The sequence below is a fragment of the Rana temporaria genome, chromosome 1, assembly GCF_905171775.1.
Source record: "Rana temporaria chromosome 1, aRanTem1.1, whole genome shotgun sequence".
In the NCBI taxonomy this organism is placed as follows: Eukaryota; Metazoa; Chordata; class Amphibia; order Anura; family Ranidae; genus Rana; species Rana temporaria.
In genome coordinates, this window is record NC_053489.1 from 203,070,300 (window position 1) to 203,089,615 (window position 19,316).

At 43.0% G+C, this 19,316-nt stretch overlaps 1 protein-coding gene across 9 annotated transcripts in view; it reads left to right on the forward strand.

The window, feature by feature from the left end:
• FBRSL1 (fibrosin like 1) overlaps window positions 1-19,316 on the forward strand; it is a 694,818-nt gene that overhangs the window by 346,475 nt on the left and 329,027 nt on the right. For all 9 annotated transcript variants that reach the window (XM_040347748.1, XM_040347750.1, XM_040347768.1 and 6 more), the window contains one exon: window positions 14,322-14,423. In XM_040347748.1, coding sequence (XP_040203682.1) covers window positions 14,322-14,423 — 102 coding nt within the window. The remainder of the gene's footprint in view (window positions 1-14,321; window positions 14,424-19,316) is intronic.

Below are 19,316 nucleotides of genomic sequence, written 5' to 3' on the forward strand. Positions count from 1 at the left end.
GGAAAAAACCTTGGGAATCAATCTCACCTTCACTGAGAGCCCTTCACTGGTTACCAGTAAAAGACAGAATCACTTTTAAAGCACTCTGTCTAACGCATAGATGTATCTATAGGAATGCTCCCCATTATCTATGCGAAAAAATAAAAGCTCATAAACCCAATCGCGTTCTGCGTTCCACCAATCAAAATTTCCTCCAGATACCCAAAGCCAGATACAAGTCCAAAGGAGAAAGGAGATTCGCGGTCCAAGGGCCTAGACTATGGAACGCTTTACCAACCAGCATTCGGTTGGAGGAGAATCACTTAGCATTCAGGAGAAAGATCAAGACTCATCTCTTTTGATACCAAAGGAGACAGGAACAACAGGCGCCCAGAGGCGATTAAATTTGCATGTGCTGCGCTATATAAGTTTTCATTCATTCATTCATACAAATTTAGCAAACTATAGTTGATTTCTATAAACATTTCTATGCATATCTTTCAATTTTAGATGCACACAGGGGTAGCCATATTACATATGTATTTTCTGCTCTCTGCCTCAGTGCTACCCAATGTTTGTGGATTTTTATTCCTATGCTTTCCATTAAACACATCTTTGGATATGTGCATTGACATGCATTTGTCTTCCATTAATGTGAAAAAAAGATCAAATGCATCTGTAGAGAATTCCGACAACTTTGTGTGTATACAGTATAGTATGTATTTTACTGTATATCACTTAATTGTCTTGTGTTTGTATCAGTACTAACGTGGTAAGAAGATACATTATATCATAGAAGTGAAGTATGTTCTTCCTTAGAATTGGTTATCTATATATATATATATCAATACATTATATATGGCAGAATAAAATCTGACCAGCAGCAAATCAAACCAGGACACAATAGTGCGATTCAGAGGACCTCAGGAAACATGTAATCTCTTAAGTGCCACTCTATGGTCAGTCTGGGATAAACAAGCTAGATATTTTTCCCAGTTGATCTCATTAGATACTGTGTCTGAGACAGAGAGTGATGCTTCTTGAATGCTTTACTTCTGTCTAGAAACAAGGACAATCTGGAACCAAAATCCAAAGCCTGGGGCTATATTGTTTAAATTATTCAAACTGCATAATGTAATCTGTCTTTATAAAACTGCTGGTTGTAAGATATGGCCCCCAGCCTATTTGCAGTCGGTGACCCAAAGATAAACAGAGATTGGCCAGGACAATAAAATGCTTCCAAGTGGCTTTGTGCAAAAGTGCACAATTATAGGGGAACCCTCTATAGTTCAGGTTATTGTTGTCACATGGAACAATGTAAAATCTTACATTTCAAGTTCCATGGGGGGTCCTTTTTTAAATTGAAAAGCTGTCCATTTTTTTATTTTGGATCGAGGTAAATTAAGGTAGGATTTGATCTTTAAACAATATTTTTTTCCTGATTGTAGCTATATTAATGGTGTCAGACACGCTTGCAGATTTTTCAGAGTAATATATAGATTGAACGTCACAAAGGGAAGCCAGGAATTACAACTGTAGGAAAGAATGTTATAGTCATGCCAAGTATGTAGGAAAACCTCTTTCCGTGGCAGGACAGGAGCAAAGGATGCCAGTGCAATAGACTATAATGTACATTGCCTTGAAAAATTATTCCTACCCTTGAAATTTTCCACATTTTGTCATGTTAAAAACTAGAAACGTAAATGCATCTTATTGGGATTTTATGTGCTAGACCAATACAAAGTAGCACATACTTGTGAAGTGGAAAGAAATTGATAAATGATTTTCAGATTTTTTTTACAAATAAATATGTGCAAAGTGTGGCATGCATTTGTATGCAGCCCCCTTTACGCTGATACCCCTAGCTAAAATCTAGTGGAACCAATTGCCTTCAGAAGTTACCCAATTGGTAAATAGAGTCCACCTGTATATCAATTTATCTCAGTATAAATTCAGCTGTTCTGTGAAGCCCTCAGAGGCTTGTTGGAGAACCCTAGTAAACAAACAACATCATGAAGGCCAAGGAACACACCAGACAGGACAGGGATAACGCTGTGGAGAACTTTAATGCCAGGTTAGGTTGTAAAAACAAAACAAGCTTTAAACATCTGAAGGAGCACTGTTCAATCCGTCATCCAAAAATGGAGAGTATAGCACAACTGCAAACCTACCAAGACATGGCCGTCTACCTAAACTGACAGGCTGGGCAAGAAGATCTTTAATCAGAGAAGCAGCCAAGAGGCCCATGGTAACTCTGGAGGAGCTGCAGAGATTCACATTTTAGGTGGGGGAATACATCCACAGGACAACTATTGGTCACAAATCTGGTCTTTATGGATGAGTGGCAAGAAAGCCATTGTTGAAAGAAATCCTGTTTGCAGTTTGTCAGAAGCCATGTGGAGGACACAGCAAACATGTGGAAGAAGGTGCTCTGGTCGGATGAGACCAAAATAGGTTTTGTTGGCCTAAAAGCAAAACTCAGTGTGGCGGAAAATTAACACTGCACAACATCCTGAACACACCATCCCCCCTGTTAAACATGGTGGTGGCAGCATCATGTTGTAGGGATGCTTTTCTTGAGCAGGGACAGGGGAGCTGGTCAGGATTGATGGGAAGATGGATGGAGACGAATACAGGGAAATCTTAAAAAAAAAAAAAACTGTAAGGCCGAGTACTCACGAGCAGACATGTCCGATGAAACCGGTCCGCGGACCGTTTTCATCGGACATGTCTGCCCGGGGACTTCTGTTCGATGGCCGTACACACCATCGAACAGAAGTCCGCGCGTAAACAATACGCGGGGCGTTTCCGCGGTGTCGCCGCGACAATGACGCGGCGACGTAGGCGGCCTGCCTTTAAAATGCTTCCACGCATGCGTCGAAGTCATTCGACGCATGCGAGGGATGGCGGGCGGTCGTACATGTCGGGGGGACAGGTTTCCAGCGGACTGTTTTAAAGCAAGTCCAGGAAACAGTTGTCCGCTGGAAACCTGTCCGATCCGCCCGAAAATGGTCCGCTCGTGCCTACACACGGCCAAACATGTCTGCTGAAACTGGTCCGCAGACCAGTTTCAGCAGACATGTTTGGTCGTGAGTACGGGGCCTTAGAGTCTGCAAAAGACTGGGGCTGAGGTTCACCTTCCAGCAGGACCCTAAATATGCAGCCAGAGCTACAATGAAATGATTTATATCAAAGCATATTCATGTGTTAAGCCCTGTGTACACAGCTCGGATTCTCGTCAGGAAAAAAAACGTAGATTCTCTTGCCGGCCAAGTGTACACACGTACGATTCAAAAGAACCGCCGTTCTTTTGAATGGCACGAACATGGTGATGTCATTGACTACGTCAAGCATGCGCTTGTCACATTCGATGCCGTCGCTGCCATCTTGCTTCACCCTACCTATGCCTTGGAAGCTACCGCGCATGCATCAAAGTCATTTCAAGCATACAGGGGTTTCCATGGAGACAGGTAAGTATACAGATGCTCGGGTTTCTCGGCAGGAAAACACTGCTGAGAATCACGACGAGAAAATAGAGCGCAGGTTCTCTATTTTTCTCATCTAGATTCTAGGCAGTTTTCTTGATGAGAAACCTCCAAAGCCTCGTACACACGCACGGTTTACTCGGCAAGAAAGCTCTGCCAGCAGTTTTCTTGCTGTTTCTTGCCAAGAAAACCGTGCGTGTGTGCAAGGCTTTAGAAAGGCCCAGTCAAAGTCCAGACCTAAATCCAATTGAAATGGGGTATGAATACTTTTTCAAGGCACTGTATGTATATCCACTATATATAGTAGGAAATGCATAAAACACCTGTCAGATTATATTTTTTGTTGCCTGTATACCTTTGAGGCAATTTCCCCTAATTTCCTCTCCCACAGACACAGCAGGATGTAAGAGAAAACCTAATTCGAAAAGCAGTGTCCCCATTGGATGGTTTGCCTTCGTCTCTTGTTCTGGTGTAAAATTACTTTCTTTTTCTTTGACAATGGCCACCAGGACAATTAGAAAAGACAAATCTACATAATAGAGATGATAATAAACGTAATACAAACTTCATAAGGTTTCTAAGGCTTACCTGATCTAACTTAACCTCTTCCCCACCGCGCCATAGACAAAAGACGTCTACAGCGCGGTGGAGTTATTCTGGGAGGACGTCCCTGGGACGTCCTCCCAGAATCCTTCACTCGCGCGGCCCCTGGGGCGCGCTCCCGGAATCATCTGTGAGCGCCGGGTCTAGAAGCCCCGGCGCATCACAGATCGCGGTAAATCGCCGCTTTCGGCGGTTTACCACGTGATCGCTCCGTCAAATGACGGAGCGATCACTTGTAAACAAACCGGCGTCATGTAATGACGCCGGTTCCTCCCTCTCCTCTCTGTACCGATCGGTACAGTGTGAGAGGAGAGGGGGGAGAGCGGAGGCAGCAGCAGCTGCTGTGGCTGGATCTGTGACAAATGCAGTCACAGATCCAGCCATCCCTCCCTGCGCAATACTCTGCAATAAAATCAATACTCTGCAATAACCCCCCATACTCTGCAATACCCCCATACCCCCCATACTCTGCGATAACCCCCCCATACTCTGCAATAGCCCCCCATACTCTGCAATAACCCCCCCATACTCTGCAATAACCCCCCCATACTCTGCAATAACCCCCCCATACTCTGCAATAACCCCCCCCCCCATACTCTGCAATACCCCCAATACTCCGCAATACCTGCTAATATGACAGAAACAATTTTTTTTTTTTTTTTTTTACAGAATTGTCAGTGTTTTTTTTCTTTTTTAGCGCAAAAAATAAAAAAACCCAGAGGCGATCAAATACCACCAAAAGAAAGCTCTATTTTTGGGGAAAAAAATACAAAAATTTCAGATGGGCACAATGTTGTATGACTGAGTAATTGTCATTCAAATTGTGAGAGCACCGAAAGCGGAAAATTGGTCTGGTTAGGAAGGGGGTTTAAGTGCCCAGTGGTCAAGAGGTTAAAGGAGTTGTAAAGGAATTATTTTTTGCCTAAAATTAATGTCTGCAAGGTAGTCAGACAGAATAGTGTAATGATTCTGTTAAAAAACTAGTAAATACCTATTAAATTCCCTCATCTATATCACCTCCGGCATTCTAGTTTCTGTTCTGGTTCACTTCCTGGTTTGCTGCGCTCGTTCATGTAAGAACTACATTTCCCAGTATGCATTGCGGCACGCCCAGTAATTCACACCTCTCTAACACGTAGAGAGCATCCTGCCGCACAGATGTAGTTACCAGGAGGTGGAGCACGTTACTGACCACCGCAGTAAAGCCTCCCATCACGGTGGTCAGTAACAATCAGACAAGCAGGACGTGAACAGAACAGATAAGAAATAGAGCAACTTCTGAGCAAAAACGAACAATGAGGAAGTGAAAAGAGGAATGTCTGCAAAATTCCTTTACAACCCCCTTTAAGCTAAAGGGAAAAATATATATTTGCTTGTGCATATTCTTTAAGGTGGGTTAAAGCAGCCATACATGTATATGGACCGTTACCCAAGAATGTTTGTTTTAGGACAGGGGTGGCCAACCAGCAGCCCGGGGGCCACATGTGGCCCGCGGAGCCCTCTGATGTGGCCCGCGACCTCCTGATCTGGAATGGCGGGTTGCAGGTTGCAGACCCGCCATCCCAGAGCATCAGTGTTGTGAATGAAGCTGGTCGTAGAGGAAGAAAGTGGTTGCGGAGCAGAGCCCCATAAGCCGGTGCTTCCTCTACAGCGCTGGCTTTGGCCACAGGCGGAGTCTATGTCAGATTTCAGTTAAGGCTGCATTCACACCTAAGCGACAGCCGCGTACGCTTGTAGCGGCAGATTTGCCGCCATTACAAATGTATCTTTTTTTTTTTCTAAAGTATTCCCATTGCTGTCTATGGGAAAACGCGCCTGTCGCGTGAAAAAAAGGGTCCGGGACTTTTTTTCAGGCGACAGGCGTTGCGCGTCTATGAGATGTGAACCATCTCCATAGACGGCAATGGGAATTCTCCCCTCTAGCGACAGAAGCGTCCCGCGTCGGGCGTTTTGTCGCTTAGGTGTGAATGCAGCCTAACCCGCAGGATAGACACAGGTGCACTACGCTGCGCCCGCGGTGTGGGTAAAACACAGCACATCAGTGTGAAAGCAGTCTTGGGCCCTTTTCAAACGATTACCCCCGACCAAATGGGACCCTCAGTTCATCTTTATAGAGTGACAGGTGTCCATTTACGCCCGCCTACCACCAATCTGAAAAACAGAAGGGAATTCGTCCCCTTCCATCAGGGTGGATCGGAGGGCCTATAGAGTAGCCGTGACCTGTCATCTGCCCACTCCACTCATTGTGGCCTGCGACTGGTTACCAAGTTGCTTAAGTGGCCCTCGCTCTTCAAAAGGTTGGTCACCCCTGTTTTAGGACTACAGGACATTGTAATGCGAGGACTTGAGGCAAGGCGGGAGCTGATCTATACCACAAGCTACCAGTGTTGAGCTCTCAGCACTGAAATATATTGTATTAAAATTGTGGGTAGAGTTTTACATAACACCAACTGCAAGTTCATTCGTTTTGTACCAATTAGTAATTGCCAGAAACAGATTGCATGTATTGAAAAGATGCAAAATAATATTCTCTAGAATTCATAAAAACTGGTGTCGGCAGATTTTGTGAAAGTCTCATGCTTTCTAAAAGTGGTGCAGCATGTGTCAAAATCATGTTCCTGTCTAGAAGTTGTACTTGAGTTTGTCACATTCTGCGCCACTTTTAGAATGCACTTTAGCAAATTATGTCTCTGTCACTTTCTATGTATGCCAAAAGAGAGTGGGTTCCAATTAGCTCCACTTTTATAAGATACAAACTGTCTATTTTATTTTGAATTTGGTGCATTCATTGCACCACAATGTAAAATTGCCACATTTAAAAACTAGCTGTATTTGGTGCATGAGTCGCTGTCAGAACCAAAAATGTCACAAATGCTTCATGAATATGTTGCAATACATTAAGGGCACTTTCATACTGGGGCATTGAGGGTGTCGGTGGGAAATTGTCGTGTTTTTTTTAGCGGTGGTTTACTGTCGTTTTAGCAGGACTAGTGGCCTAAAAAGGGTTAAAAGTGCCCGCAAAGCGCCACTGCTGAAGCACTTTGCAAACGCTTTGGCGGTGCTGTCCATTGATTTCAATGGGCAGGGGTGCCTCAAAGATGCTGCTTGCAGAACTTTTTTTTAACGTCGGACAAGTGCAGTGCTCCAGTGTGAAAGCACTCAGGCTTTCACACGGGAGTGACAGGAGAGGCGCTTTGCAGGCGCTATTTTTAGCGCTATAGCGCCTGTAAAGCGCCTCAGTGTGAAAGTGGCCTAACAAGAGGGATAAACTTCAGAAAAGTGGTGAAGAAGCTTTATTGAATTCCCCCATAGTGTTTGACAGAAAAATAATAAGGAAAGGAATGGATGTCTCTTAAGTATCCTATAAAGCCAGACGGTAGCATTTCCTATATTTTGTGGCCTATAACAAAAAGGCTTTCTGTTCATATAACTACTGCTAATGAATTGTGTAGCATTTTACAGTGGAGTGGTAAATGAGTTCAGACATTCTTCCTGTATTTTAACAGTGACATATTTATTGAATTTTTTTACACTTTTTTGAATAGAGTCTTGGATTCAGAGCCACTTTCAGGTTTTTAATGCTTTCTATGTCTCACCCTCCCTATTGGTGCTGGTGATCACTGTCTCTGATAAAGTAAAAGGAAATGCACAATTTTAAGTTGTCACCGGCACAGAGGTTGGGGGGCGCAATCCTTCAGTGGATAAACCTGTTCTGGTAACACGTTAAGATCACTTTATCACTTTACTATCCTCTGTGACTTGGTATTAACCGCTTGCCGACCGCCCACCGTAGTTTTTATGGCGGCAGGTCGGCTTGGCTGCGCAAAACCACGTAATATTACGTGATTTTGCGTTTCAGCCACTAGGGGCGCGCGCGCCCCCCGCTTGCCCCTGGTGCCGACATGCGTGATCACCGCCGGGCACCCGCGATCGCTCGTTACAGAGCGAGAACCAGGATTTACATTGTATAAACATGCGATCAGGGGGTGAAATGACTGATCGCATGTTTATACAATGTATGAACAGCGATCTGTCATTTCCCCTAGTCAGTCCCACCCCCTTTCAGTTAGAACACACCTAGAGAACATAATTAACCCCTTCCTCGCCCCCTAGTGTTAACCCCTTCCCTGCCAGTGACATTTTTACAGTAATCAATGCATTTTTATAGCATTTTTTGATCGCTATAAAAATTGCCACCATTACTAGTAAAATAATAGGATGCATGAAGGTGAAAAAACACAAAGGTTTACAGTTTGGCTGATTTATGTGCCTTTTTGCTGGAGAATTTACTGGAATAAAACCTTTTTATACCCTTGTTGACCAGAAACGACTTTACTTTCACCTGTTTGATGTGTTGATATAGTATTGACTTAACGTTTTTGTTGCTAAGCACCCAACTACTGCCCATGTCCATTGTAAATGATTTTTTCAGCTATTCTAATTGGACAGTAAAGTGTTGAATTGGTGGGACATAATCCTGATGTGAAGAAAGTTGAGTCTGTGAATCCAGGCTTGGAGGGACTCGCAAAAGTGGCTTTTCTGGCAAACAAATAAAATCTGGCTTTGTGGTGTTTGTTAGACATTAACTTTGCAAAATGTAATCGGTTCACTTTAAATTGTACTACAGTCTATAAAGTATGTTGCTTCAATTATATTTTACATAATTTACAGCTTTGTCGTCTTCAAATGATCTGGAAATATCTAATATGTGAAATTTGAAGCAATTTTATCTGCATGTACCAGTAATTTTCACTCTTCAATACTAAGAAATAAATTTGTAATTAAAATGTCCATTTGTATTTATTAGGCGGCAAATTGCCTCATAACAGAGTCGATGGTCATTAAAGGTAATTTAGTGAGGAAATAATGAAGGAAAAGTATCTGCAATGATGCTTCCAGTCATTCTGATAGAGAGGTTGTGTCCTTGTCCTGCAGTTCAAGCCGAAGTGGATCATTTCGGCAAAGGACATTTTTGCTGGTCTTTTGCTCATAACAAGCCACACAGCAGCTATTTTGGGGTTAGGTCCTTCCTATTTCAGGTCATCATCTGCTCTTTTTTACAAGTACTTGTGAGTGTCCCATCTTCTCCAGTGTCATGAAAGGAGGCCTGGCTGTGAAAAAGTCACCTGGAAGCAAAATGTGTTTCGTCACTGCAATCTCTTGTGATGTTGTGACTGTTACTGCCATGCTTTATCTTGATGGAGGGACTTTTTTAGGAGACGGAATAGGTAAACCATTTGCACCTGAAATAGAGAGACTTTGTGCAGCCAATTAGTTGTGCAGAACTTCTAGCCTGCATCATCCTCTGACTGCACTCTGGGTCATAGCCTTATGCCGCATACACACGGTAGTTTTTCGGCATGAAAAAAAATGACTTTTTAAAAGCGTCATTTAAAATCATCGTGTGTGGGCTTCACATCGTTTTTCGGCTTCTGAAAAACGACCCAAAAAAATTTGAACATGCTGCATTTTTTAACGACGTTTTAAACAATGACGTTTTTCGGGTTGTAAAAAATGATCGTGTGTGGGCTAAAACGACGTTTTAAACCCGCGCATGCCCAGAAGCGAGTTATGAGACGGGAGCGCTCGTTCTGGTAAAACTACCATTCATAATGGAGTTAGCACATTCATCACGCTGTAACAGACAAAAAAGCGCGAATCGTCTTTTACTAACACGGAATCAGCTAAAAGCAGCCCAAAGGCGAATAAAACTTCCCCCTTCAGAGTGCCGTTGTACGTCACCATGCTTTGTTCATAATTTTTCAAAAACTATGGTGTGTGGGCAACGTCGTTTTAATGATTAAGTTGGAAAAACTTCGTTTTTTTGGACATGCTAAAAAATTTCATTTTTTTTCATGCCGAAAAACGACCGTGTGTACGCGGCATTAGAAGAGTTGGGGAAATCGCCAACTCTTGTCTATGGATCACTGCTGGAACTTATTGATACCTTAACAGAATTTGGCTATCTAGACCCTCCCAGTCATTTTAAAGGGAATCATTTGGAAAAGGCACCTGCACCAAGCCTCTGGTGGAAGCTGAAAGCTACCAGTTTCCAAATCCAGAGCTCCATTATATGTTTCTGGAGAAATAAAATTCAAATAGCATTACCACTTGCTGTGATGCTTTGTTTAAAATAGCCAGGCTAAATATACCCAGAATGCCGCATACACCTTTAAATGAGAGCAAAACCAGTCTGCTAGATAAATAAACATTCAGCCTGTTTGCAGCAGCTGTAGCCGTGCTTCGTGCGGAAAATGAAGGCAGATGATAAATTTGGCCTGTGCCCTGAGTACATTTCCAAATGCTTCAGTGTGTGCGCAAGATAATGAACAAATATATTGAGATGGCACAAGATCAGTACGAGTTTACCGCTGCAAAAGCATCTCCCTCTCCCCCCAGAGGGGGGCTTGCGAACTCTGCTGGGTTAATGGGGGTGAGGGTCCCTTTGCTCACCACCTTTCAGAAAGACTTAAGAAAAGAATTTGTCTCCTTTTGCCCCAGGCTCCCTGTTGCGCTCAAAGGGAGCTTTTGATAAATGGAAGTGTATTTATTAATAATGAGCTGGGGCCGGCTGTCTGTGATCTGAAAAGTGATGCTTATCAGACAGTGTTTTCTTGTGGCATTTGTAGGCTCCAAGCACTATAAGGTATTGTGGATGTGCAGCGAGGCGAAAGCTCTCACCCAATTAACATCCTTTACTTCATTTTTTTTTTCTAACTGCTATTATAATGTATTTAGTACAGATTTTATTTTTTTACGTATTCATCATCAAACAGCTTTTTTAGGCTTTATTTTACTCATTCATGTTTGGTATAGTTCTTGCCGGGTGCTCTGCTTCCAGTCAACCTCATAAATTAGGCTAGACCTATACACAGGCATTTCAGATTCCAATGAGCAAAGAGATATTGGTAGCAGAAGGGACACATTCGAAAATGGATTTAGATTTTTTTCAGTTTAAAGGGAAAAGGCTATTTAAATTTGGGATAAAAAAAGTCAGTTTTTCAACCAAGTGTGTTTCTTAAACATATTTGCTAAAAAAAAAAAAAAAAAATACATGCGAAGCAGCAAGTAAAAATAAATCTTCGGTTGTTCAAGGCTGAGCTCTCTTCCAAATCCCTGCTCCCCTGCACTCAATGGTTCTTCTTATCGACCCCAACATCGTGGCTGTTTCATGGGGATCAGCAGGTCCATTCATCACCTGGTACCTGTATTAGACAGGATGAAGTCGGAGTGCTCTCCCACATTCCAGCACTTGGAACGTGAAGGGGGCAACTGCCAGGTATGACCACATAGTAAGGTAAGTATGAGGCTGGCAATACACTAATCGAAATTCTGTTGATGGGACAAGTTGGAAAATTTACACTTACGGCAAGACTTAAGCTGGGAACACATGGATCGAAAATTGGCCAGTTTAGCTGGGACCAGCCAAATTCCAATCTGTGTGCAGCTCTTTCGTTTGAGAGAGGATTGTTAGGCTTCTGTTGAACTGTGCTGTTGGAAAACCTCCTTTGATCAGTGGCTTGCAGCCAATTGGCCAGTGGGGAATCCTCGCTGTCAGAATTCAACCGCACAGCAGAAAGGATTTATGCATCCACCTCACTTGTGTGGATGCTGGAATCTGTTCCGTTTTTTTTTTTTTTTTTCGTCTTTTTTTTCATTCACCCCACTGAAAAAGTATAAAATAAAGGAAAAATATGAAATAGTTTATGAACTAAAAAGAAGCAAAAAGTATTGTGGTTTTCATTTAATGGCTGTTGGTTGCAGCAGAACCTGTGTTATTAGGGTAATTGATAATGAAGTTAGGCAGGCATCTCTAGTCACAGGCAGCAGGTGTAAATGAATATGGTCTGTCACAGGCACTGACAGCGCTCCTTAATTCCCCGCAACAAATAGGGGATGCAGCAGCCATGGTACATCTAAAAATTGATATTTACTCAGGCAGGTTAATAGCGCCAGCCAGGCCTCTAATTTGATTTCCTGTGCGCAACCTCATTAAGTCCGACAGCTCCAATATGAAGCAACTTCCCTGTGCTGGCGTTATTGGCGATTGCTTGATAACATCTGGAAAAGACCCAAACAATTAAGGAATTAATAAAATTGATTGGAAGCTGCAGAACTCCACTTTTTTGTGCCTGTCATCTCCTCTCACATCGTAATATAGCTTTGGGGAACATATCTTTAACCGTGTTGTACACATGTTCTTACAATAAATGCATAGATCAGCTAGATAGCTGTAACAGGATAAGATTGCTAATTTACAAGGTAATTTCGTAGTGGATAATTTATTTTTGTACTGAATTTATCTGTGACAGTAGCTGTGAGAGCATATCCTAACATTCCCAATTGGGAAATCAAGAGAAAGTGGGCCATTCTTCAGGTCTCATCAAACAAAGCTTCATATATTTATGTTTGAGTCGCAACTTGTGAAATGCAGAATAGCTAGCTTGTCTTTGAACATAGAAATTGGGTACATTGCCGATTAACCGGATGATATGTGTTGGTTACATTTCCTAGCCGTGTTAAGCTTTTAGCAATAGATCAAAAAGATAGTTTTGGCATTTTAAACCAAATGTATGAAAAAGGAAATTGGTGATACTTCCCATGGCAACCATTGATTTACAGGTGTGTTTTGTTTAGTGCAGAATAAATATACGTGTTCATCCATTATGATTTTCACCCAGTTTTCTCTTCCTGTAGTTTATACATAAACTTATTTTGCAACTTTTCCTATAGAGTTTCAGTTAAAGCGGAGGAGTTCCACCCATTTAAAAGTCAGCAGCTACAAAAAGTGTAGCTGCTGACTTTTAATAATCGGAGACACTCACCTGTCCCATGGTCCAGCGATGCGGGCACAATAAGCCTCCCTCCTCTCCCCCCCATCTCCACGGTGCCGACATTATAACTGTGGGCACCCGGCTGTGGCTATGCGAGTCGCACAGTGCGCTGTGAATGGCTGGGCAATCTTCTGGGACCTGTGACGTGTCCGGAAAGATTCACGGAGGGAGGGGGAGAGGGGAACTTCTAAAAGGCTTAAAAAAAGGGCTCGGAGCACAGTGAGCCCACCCAGTTTTGTGACAATAACAAAATGAATATTTGCTATTGTCTTCCTGATTATCCTCCCGGCCAATCAGGAAGCGGGTCCTGAGACCCGTCGCCCGATTGACCGAAAGGAGAAGCAATCTTTTTGGCCGCCTATGAGGAGGAGGCATAAGACGCACTGCGGAGCCAGAGGAGGAAGTGGGAGCTGTATGCCCTTAAAAACTGGGGGCCAGATTCACGTAGATCGCCGCATCTCTGCGGCGGCGTAACGTATCTCATTTACGTTACGCCGCCGCAAGTTTTACGGGCAAGTGCTTGATTCACAAAGCACTTGCCTGTAAAAGTTGCGGCGGCGTAGCGTAAATCCTCCGGCGCAAGCCCGCCTAATTCAAATGATCCGGGTAGGGGGCGTGGATCATTTAAATTAGGCGCGTTCCCGCGCCGATCGTACTGCGCATGCGCTGTCCCTAAAATTTCCCGACGTGCATTGCGCTAAATGACGTCGCAAGGACGTCATTGGTTTCGACGTTAACGTAAATTGCGTAAGTCATCCGTGAATGGCGCTGGACGCCAACGACGTTAAATTTTCAAATTTCGACACGGGAACGACTGCCATACTTGACATTGGCTACGCCACCTAGGGGGCAGCTTTATCTTTACGCCGCATATCTCTTACGGAAATGGCGTAAATTTACTGCGACGGGCAAACGTACGTTCTTGAATTGCCGTAACGACTCATTTGCATATTCTACGCCGACCGCAATGGAATCGCCACCTAGCGGCCGGCCTGGAATTGCAGCCTAAGATCTGACGGTGTAAGTCACTTACACCTGTCGGATTTTAGGGAGATCTATGCGTAACCTGATTCTATGAATCGGGCGCATAGATACGACCGTCGGAACTCAGAGATACGACGGCGTATCAGGAGATGCGCCGTCGTATCTCTTTCTGAATCCGGCCCTGGGTACCTATCACCCCACAAAAAATTAAAATTACATGTCAAATGTGCCATGTCTGGGGCCCACCATCACTTAAAGCGGAAGTTCTATTAAAGGGTGGAACTCCACTTTAATGTGAAAAGCCCAGACTGTCAGCTAGCCTGCTTCTTATATTGTCTTTAGACAACTCCTGTGAAGATGTGCTAACCTGTAATAATTTTTCGACATTTGTCATCATTCAAATTATGTTTAATTTGTCATTTCTTTATTTTTCTAGGTAAAAGCATCCAGGAACAGAAATGGCAGGAATAGTGAAGAAAGCAGCATCAAGGAAGCCATGAGTTCCCAGCGCAGCAGTTCCCATGATCGCCTCAGTGATGTGAGTAGTTTCCTTTGTGTTGTGTGTGCTGTTATCAGTATCTGTTTTGACTCCCCATGCTCCAATTAAGTATGTTGATTTTGTGAAGTAGTAAGAACATCTTTTTCAACTGTAATCTCCATCTGGGTTTTGTCTAAGTGACCCAGAAGAGAATCTTAAAAAGTTTATTTTACAATTGGTAAAATCATGGAGGAATACCTGCTCTCATTTGTTTTCCTGTAGCTTGTTCTAGTATATATTTTTTAAAGGTATATTTACAGATTTTTTTAATAAATCCTATACAAAGTACAACAAGAAGTACAGCAGTCATACTAGTCTCTCATGTCTCTTCACATCAAATGGCTCAAGGCATATACAGCGTAAAGAAAAAACTGTCACATTAGCAAGCATTTAAAATCTGTATCATATACAAGGGCTAATCGGGACCCTGGATCTGGAGAAAGAAGTGCGCGTGTGGTCGAAACCTACCTAACCCATGTTTTATACAAGACGTGGCTTCGTAAATGAGTTTATACAATAGTAAATTGTCATCGAAATTTTTTTCTCCAAATCTCAATACAAGGGGAAGAGGATCCTTTCCTTGTTATATGGATCATCTTCCGAGTATAAATCTAGTGTACCTAATAGCACTTTAGCATATTTAGGATATGGTAAAGTTTCCAATAACACCTAGATGGGAAATATTGGGATGCCCAGTTCTAGTACATTTTACTACTAGCTGACCCTCTGTAGCCATAAAACGCTTTTACTAGCATATCTTTGGAAACTTACAATTATGTTTGGTCTATTATTAGAATTCCAAACCTCAGGGACCACCTTTTTGTTAAATTTTTTAAAGAGGCGGTCCGCCTACCCCTGCAAAAATTAAAAGCCAGCAGCTACACATACTGCAGCTGCTGACTTTTAATAATAGGACACTTACCTGTCCTGGAGTCCAACGATGTCGGCACCGCAGCTGATGTTTCCATCAGTTGTCGGGTGCTGCCACCGCCATTGCCGGTAAGGGAACACGGTAGTGAAGCATTACGATGTCACACTGGGTCCCTTATTACACATGCGCAAGGCACCGCTGCACTCTCCTACTGGCCCGTGGCTGAGGGAGAAGGAGGGAGCCGAGCCGCTGACGTAATGTGCTGTGGTCCGGACTCCAGGAAATGAGAAGAGGATTTCCTGTCAAGGTATTCGCCCCCAGCCCCCCCCCCCCCCCCGAAAGGTGCCAAATGTGACATCGGAGGGGGGGGTATACTAATGAGCAGGAGGTCCACTTTTGGGTGGAACTCCGCATTAAGATTCAGGATTGCTTCTACTAAAAGGCCAAAAAACTGCTTTAGTTGCCCTGGTGACAAAAACGTGTGAATTTTCTTTTTCTTTTTTATATTGTAAAGATATAGATATAGATATATATATATAAAATCTGATATTGGAGTATTTGAATATTTTGTTAAGGCCACAGCAGACTTCCTTAACATTTAAGCTTCTTTACACTCCTTTTTTAGTGGATACTATAAGGTTTAAAGGATTTTTTTTGTTATCTTGTTAGGTTAAATTCAATAACACATTAATACATAATACAATACTTAGTGACAGCATGAACCTTTTTAAATGGTGTAAGTTCACCTTTACAGAAAATCTGTAAGGTGAACTTACACTGGACAGTCTCACCTCTTCACCGGTTCGGGGATTGGAAATCCCCCGTTGCTTCTCTCCTCTTCTCCCCTGCTTACACGACGGGCTAGGTGGGTTCTGATTGGTCGTGCCGTTCAATTAGAATGCCTCCTACAGCTACCTTTTATGAGGTATGTTTAGGAGATTAAGCGGTGGGGGATTTCAAATCCCTGGACTGGTTGAAGCGACGACCCGATGTCTCCTAGTGGGTGTACAGCAGGACTGGGGGGGGGGGGGGGGGGGGGATTTTTTAAGCGAAAACCCTAGGAAAACAGCTAAACACACCATTGAAATGCACATATGTGGATTGTATAACCGACCAGAGGTTTATTCTCTTCAGATAGGTTGGAATCAAGGCATCCCTGACAAATAGCTTCTGAACCTTTATGCAGGCTGCAGTGCAGTTAAAAAATATTGCCTGGCCTACTAAGTGTTGAACCTCATACCAATAAGGTTATAACTTTGCAATCTAGTCCTGTCAATAGGATTACAGTATTACAGCAGAGCCCGATTGGCTCAGTGCGATGCCCCTGCCCCTTTCCCAGCCCTGTTGTTCAGATGATTACAGAGAGATTCCAAGAGATTTGTGAACTTATCCTAGCTGTATGTGCAAATGCAAAAAAACTAATTTTATTTCATAAATGCATTTAATTGTTTTTTTTCACATCTGCCTGAAATTAGTGTGGCCCCCTTAATAGAGGGGTGTATGTATATATTAGATTATCTTTCATGCATCTTCAAGGGGCCACAATAACTGTGATGTCAATATCGGCTTTAACTAGGAAGAACAAATAGTAAGTGATCTCTAATGTTTTTTAAATCCATTTATCTACTTTAAATCTCAAGTGAAACCTTCAATATATTGTACTAAGCAGGGTGAACCTGTCTGAAGGGTAAACTTCTTTCTGTGTAGTTATGTCCAAGGTTCATGCACATAGGTGTTCTACATTCATCTTCCATTATAATATTTATTAGCTCTAATTGAGTATAGAAAGTATAATTATATATTAATGCAGAAATAAACTGTGTGGGGGCATAGGAGCTTTTGCCCTAATCTATAGGTATGCACCCTATAGCTGTGCATTATGGCAGTCTTACCTATGTTTGCCCTCTTACAGCGCTGACAGCTCTGTGCTCTTTTGCCAATCTATCACCATCACCGACATTATATCCAATACTTCTTTTATACCTAATGTCTTCATTGTTCAGCTTTTGGATGAGCTCCTGTGCACACGTGCTGATGTTTACATTAACCTAGCACACAGGCCGCACTTTCACTATAATATAGATCCTGAGTGTACATTAAACTGCACATACATCACAGACAGTATACAAAACAATTGTAGTTAAATGTGAAAAGAGTATTTTTTTCTACCATAAATCTCTGCTTACTAGTATTTTTTTTTTTTACTCTAGTTCAGCCTTAAGTTCCCTTGTGTTACATAGAGTGATGTTTATCATATACAGTATAACTTCTATAATGATGATTACAATTTCTGTAATGGCAGACCAATGCGATGTCTAACCTGTACTCCTAAAAATACGAACTGCCTGGCTGTCATACTGAATTTCTTGCTGCGTTACCCTTGGAGTCGGTTCACACAGCAGCGACACGACTTCGGGGGCGACTCTGCAAGTCGTCCTGAGGACGACTTCAGAGGCGATTTGCAAAACGACTTCTGTATAGAAGTCAATGCAGGTCGCCCCGGAGCCGCCCCCGAAGTCATACAGGAACCTTTTTCTAAGTCTGAGCGACTTGCGTCGCTCCTATTAGAACGGTTCCATTGCATTGAATGGGACGCGACACGTCGGGCGGCTGAGCCGCCTGTCGTGTTGCCCCAGTGTGAACCGGGTCTTAAAGGGATACTATGGGTTTTTTTGTTTTTTAAAACGTGTCATACTTGCCTCCACTGTGCAGTTAGTTTAGCACAGAGTGGTCCGAACTTCCTCTTCTGGGGTCCCACGGTGGCTGTCTCGGCTCCTCCCCGCAAGAGCTTACCCCCTCTGGGAAGCTCTCTCCCAAGGGGGCTACCTTTCGGGCGCGCTCCCGTGTGATACATTTGGCGGCCATAGCCGCTAAGTGTATGACTCAGCCCCGCCCCCGGCGCACCACATCATTGATTTGATAGCAGCAGGAGACAACGGCTGCGCTGCTATCAATCATTCAATTAAGAGCCGTCTGGAGCTCGGTGAAAGCAACGCGGGTTTGCGCCCAAGGAGATTTGGGTCTCGGGTAAGTAAAACGGGGGCTTGGAGGGGGGGGGGGGCGGGCGGTGACTGCAAGGTGTTTTTTCACCTTCATGCATATGATGCATGAAGGTGAAAAAACACAAAGCTTTACAACCCCTTTAAGTCTCTGCCTCAGAACATGTATGCAAATAAGGAATTATGACTTTTCTGTTTCAATTGTTTTTATTGTGTGTTTTCTGAAAATAAAGGAGGAACAATGCAAACCAGAGCGGCGAACAATCTTCGCAAAGCTCTGTACATACAACAAATTAGATACATATAATTAAAAAGTATTGCAAAGGGGGGGGGGGGGGCATGAGATCAAATGAAAAAAGCCAGCTTTGCGGTCCCATAAATCACTTACAAATAGGGAGATCCATCCTGTGATGAATGGTAGCATAATGTAAATCAGGAACTCAGAATTGCAAGTAAAACCATCATGAAGACAACTTGTCAGGACCGCCAAATGGTATACAGAAGGATCTTGAGGTCCAAAACAACAAAATGATGGAACCTCTATAAAGTGGTCTGCAAGATGACAGAACAAATGACTTGTAGCATAGGATTTCAGGAGCCCATGCCAATTGTAAACAACATTTCGTCATTTATGGGAGACACTACTCCCAGTAGCTAATAACATAACGTGGATGAGGGAAGGGGTAATAGAGGCGGAAACAGAAACATGGTTGGCAAGGAAAGAAAAGAAGACAAAAGTAAAGAGAAAGAAAGAGTGTGAAACTGTCCGGGATTCTAACTCTGCCCATCTTTGGAGTCAGCTCTGTATATTCGGAACCTACCAAATGATAAGCCAGGGAGACCGTATATTGTCGAAGAGGGATTGTTTATCTAGCAGTATACTGACAATTTTTTAATTTAACATAATCCAAGGTGGGAATTCTGACTTTTCTCAGACCTTCCTGACCTGCTTACTGTTTTAAAAGATGGGTCAGGAAAACAGTCAGGGAACCAGCATTTTCAGAAAGTTGACACCATTGGCAG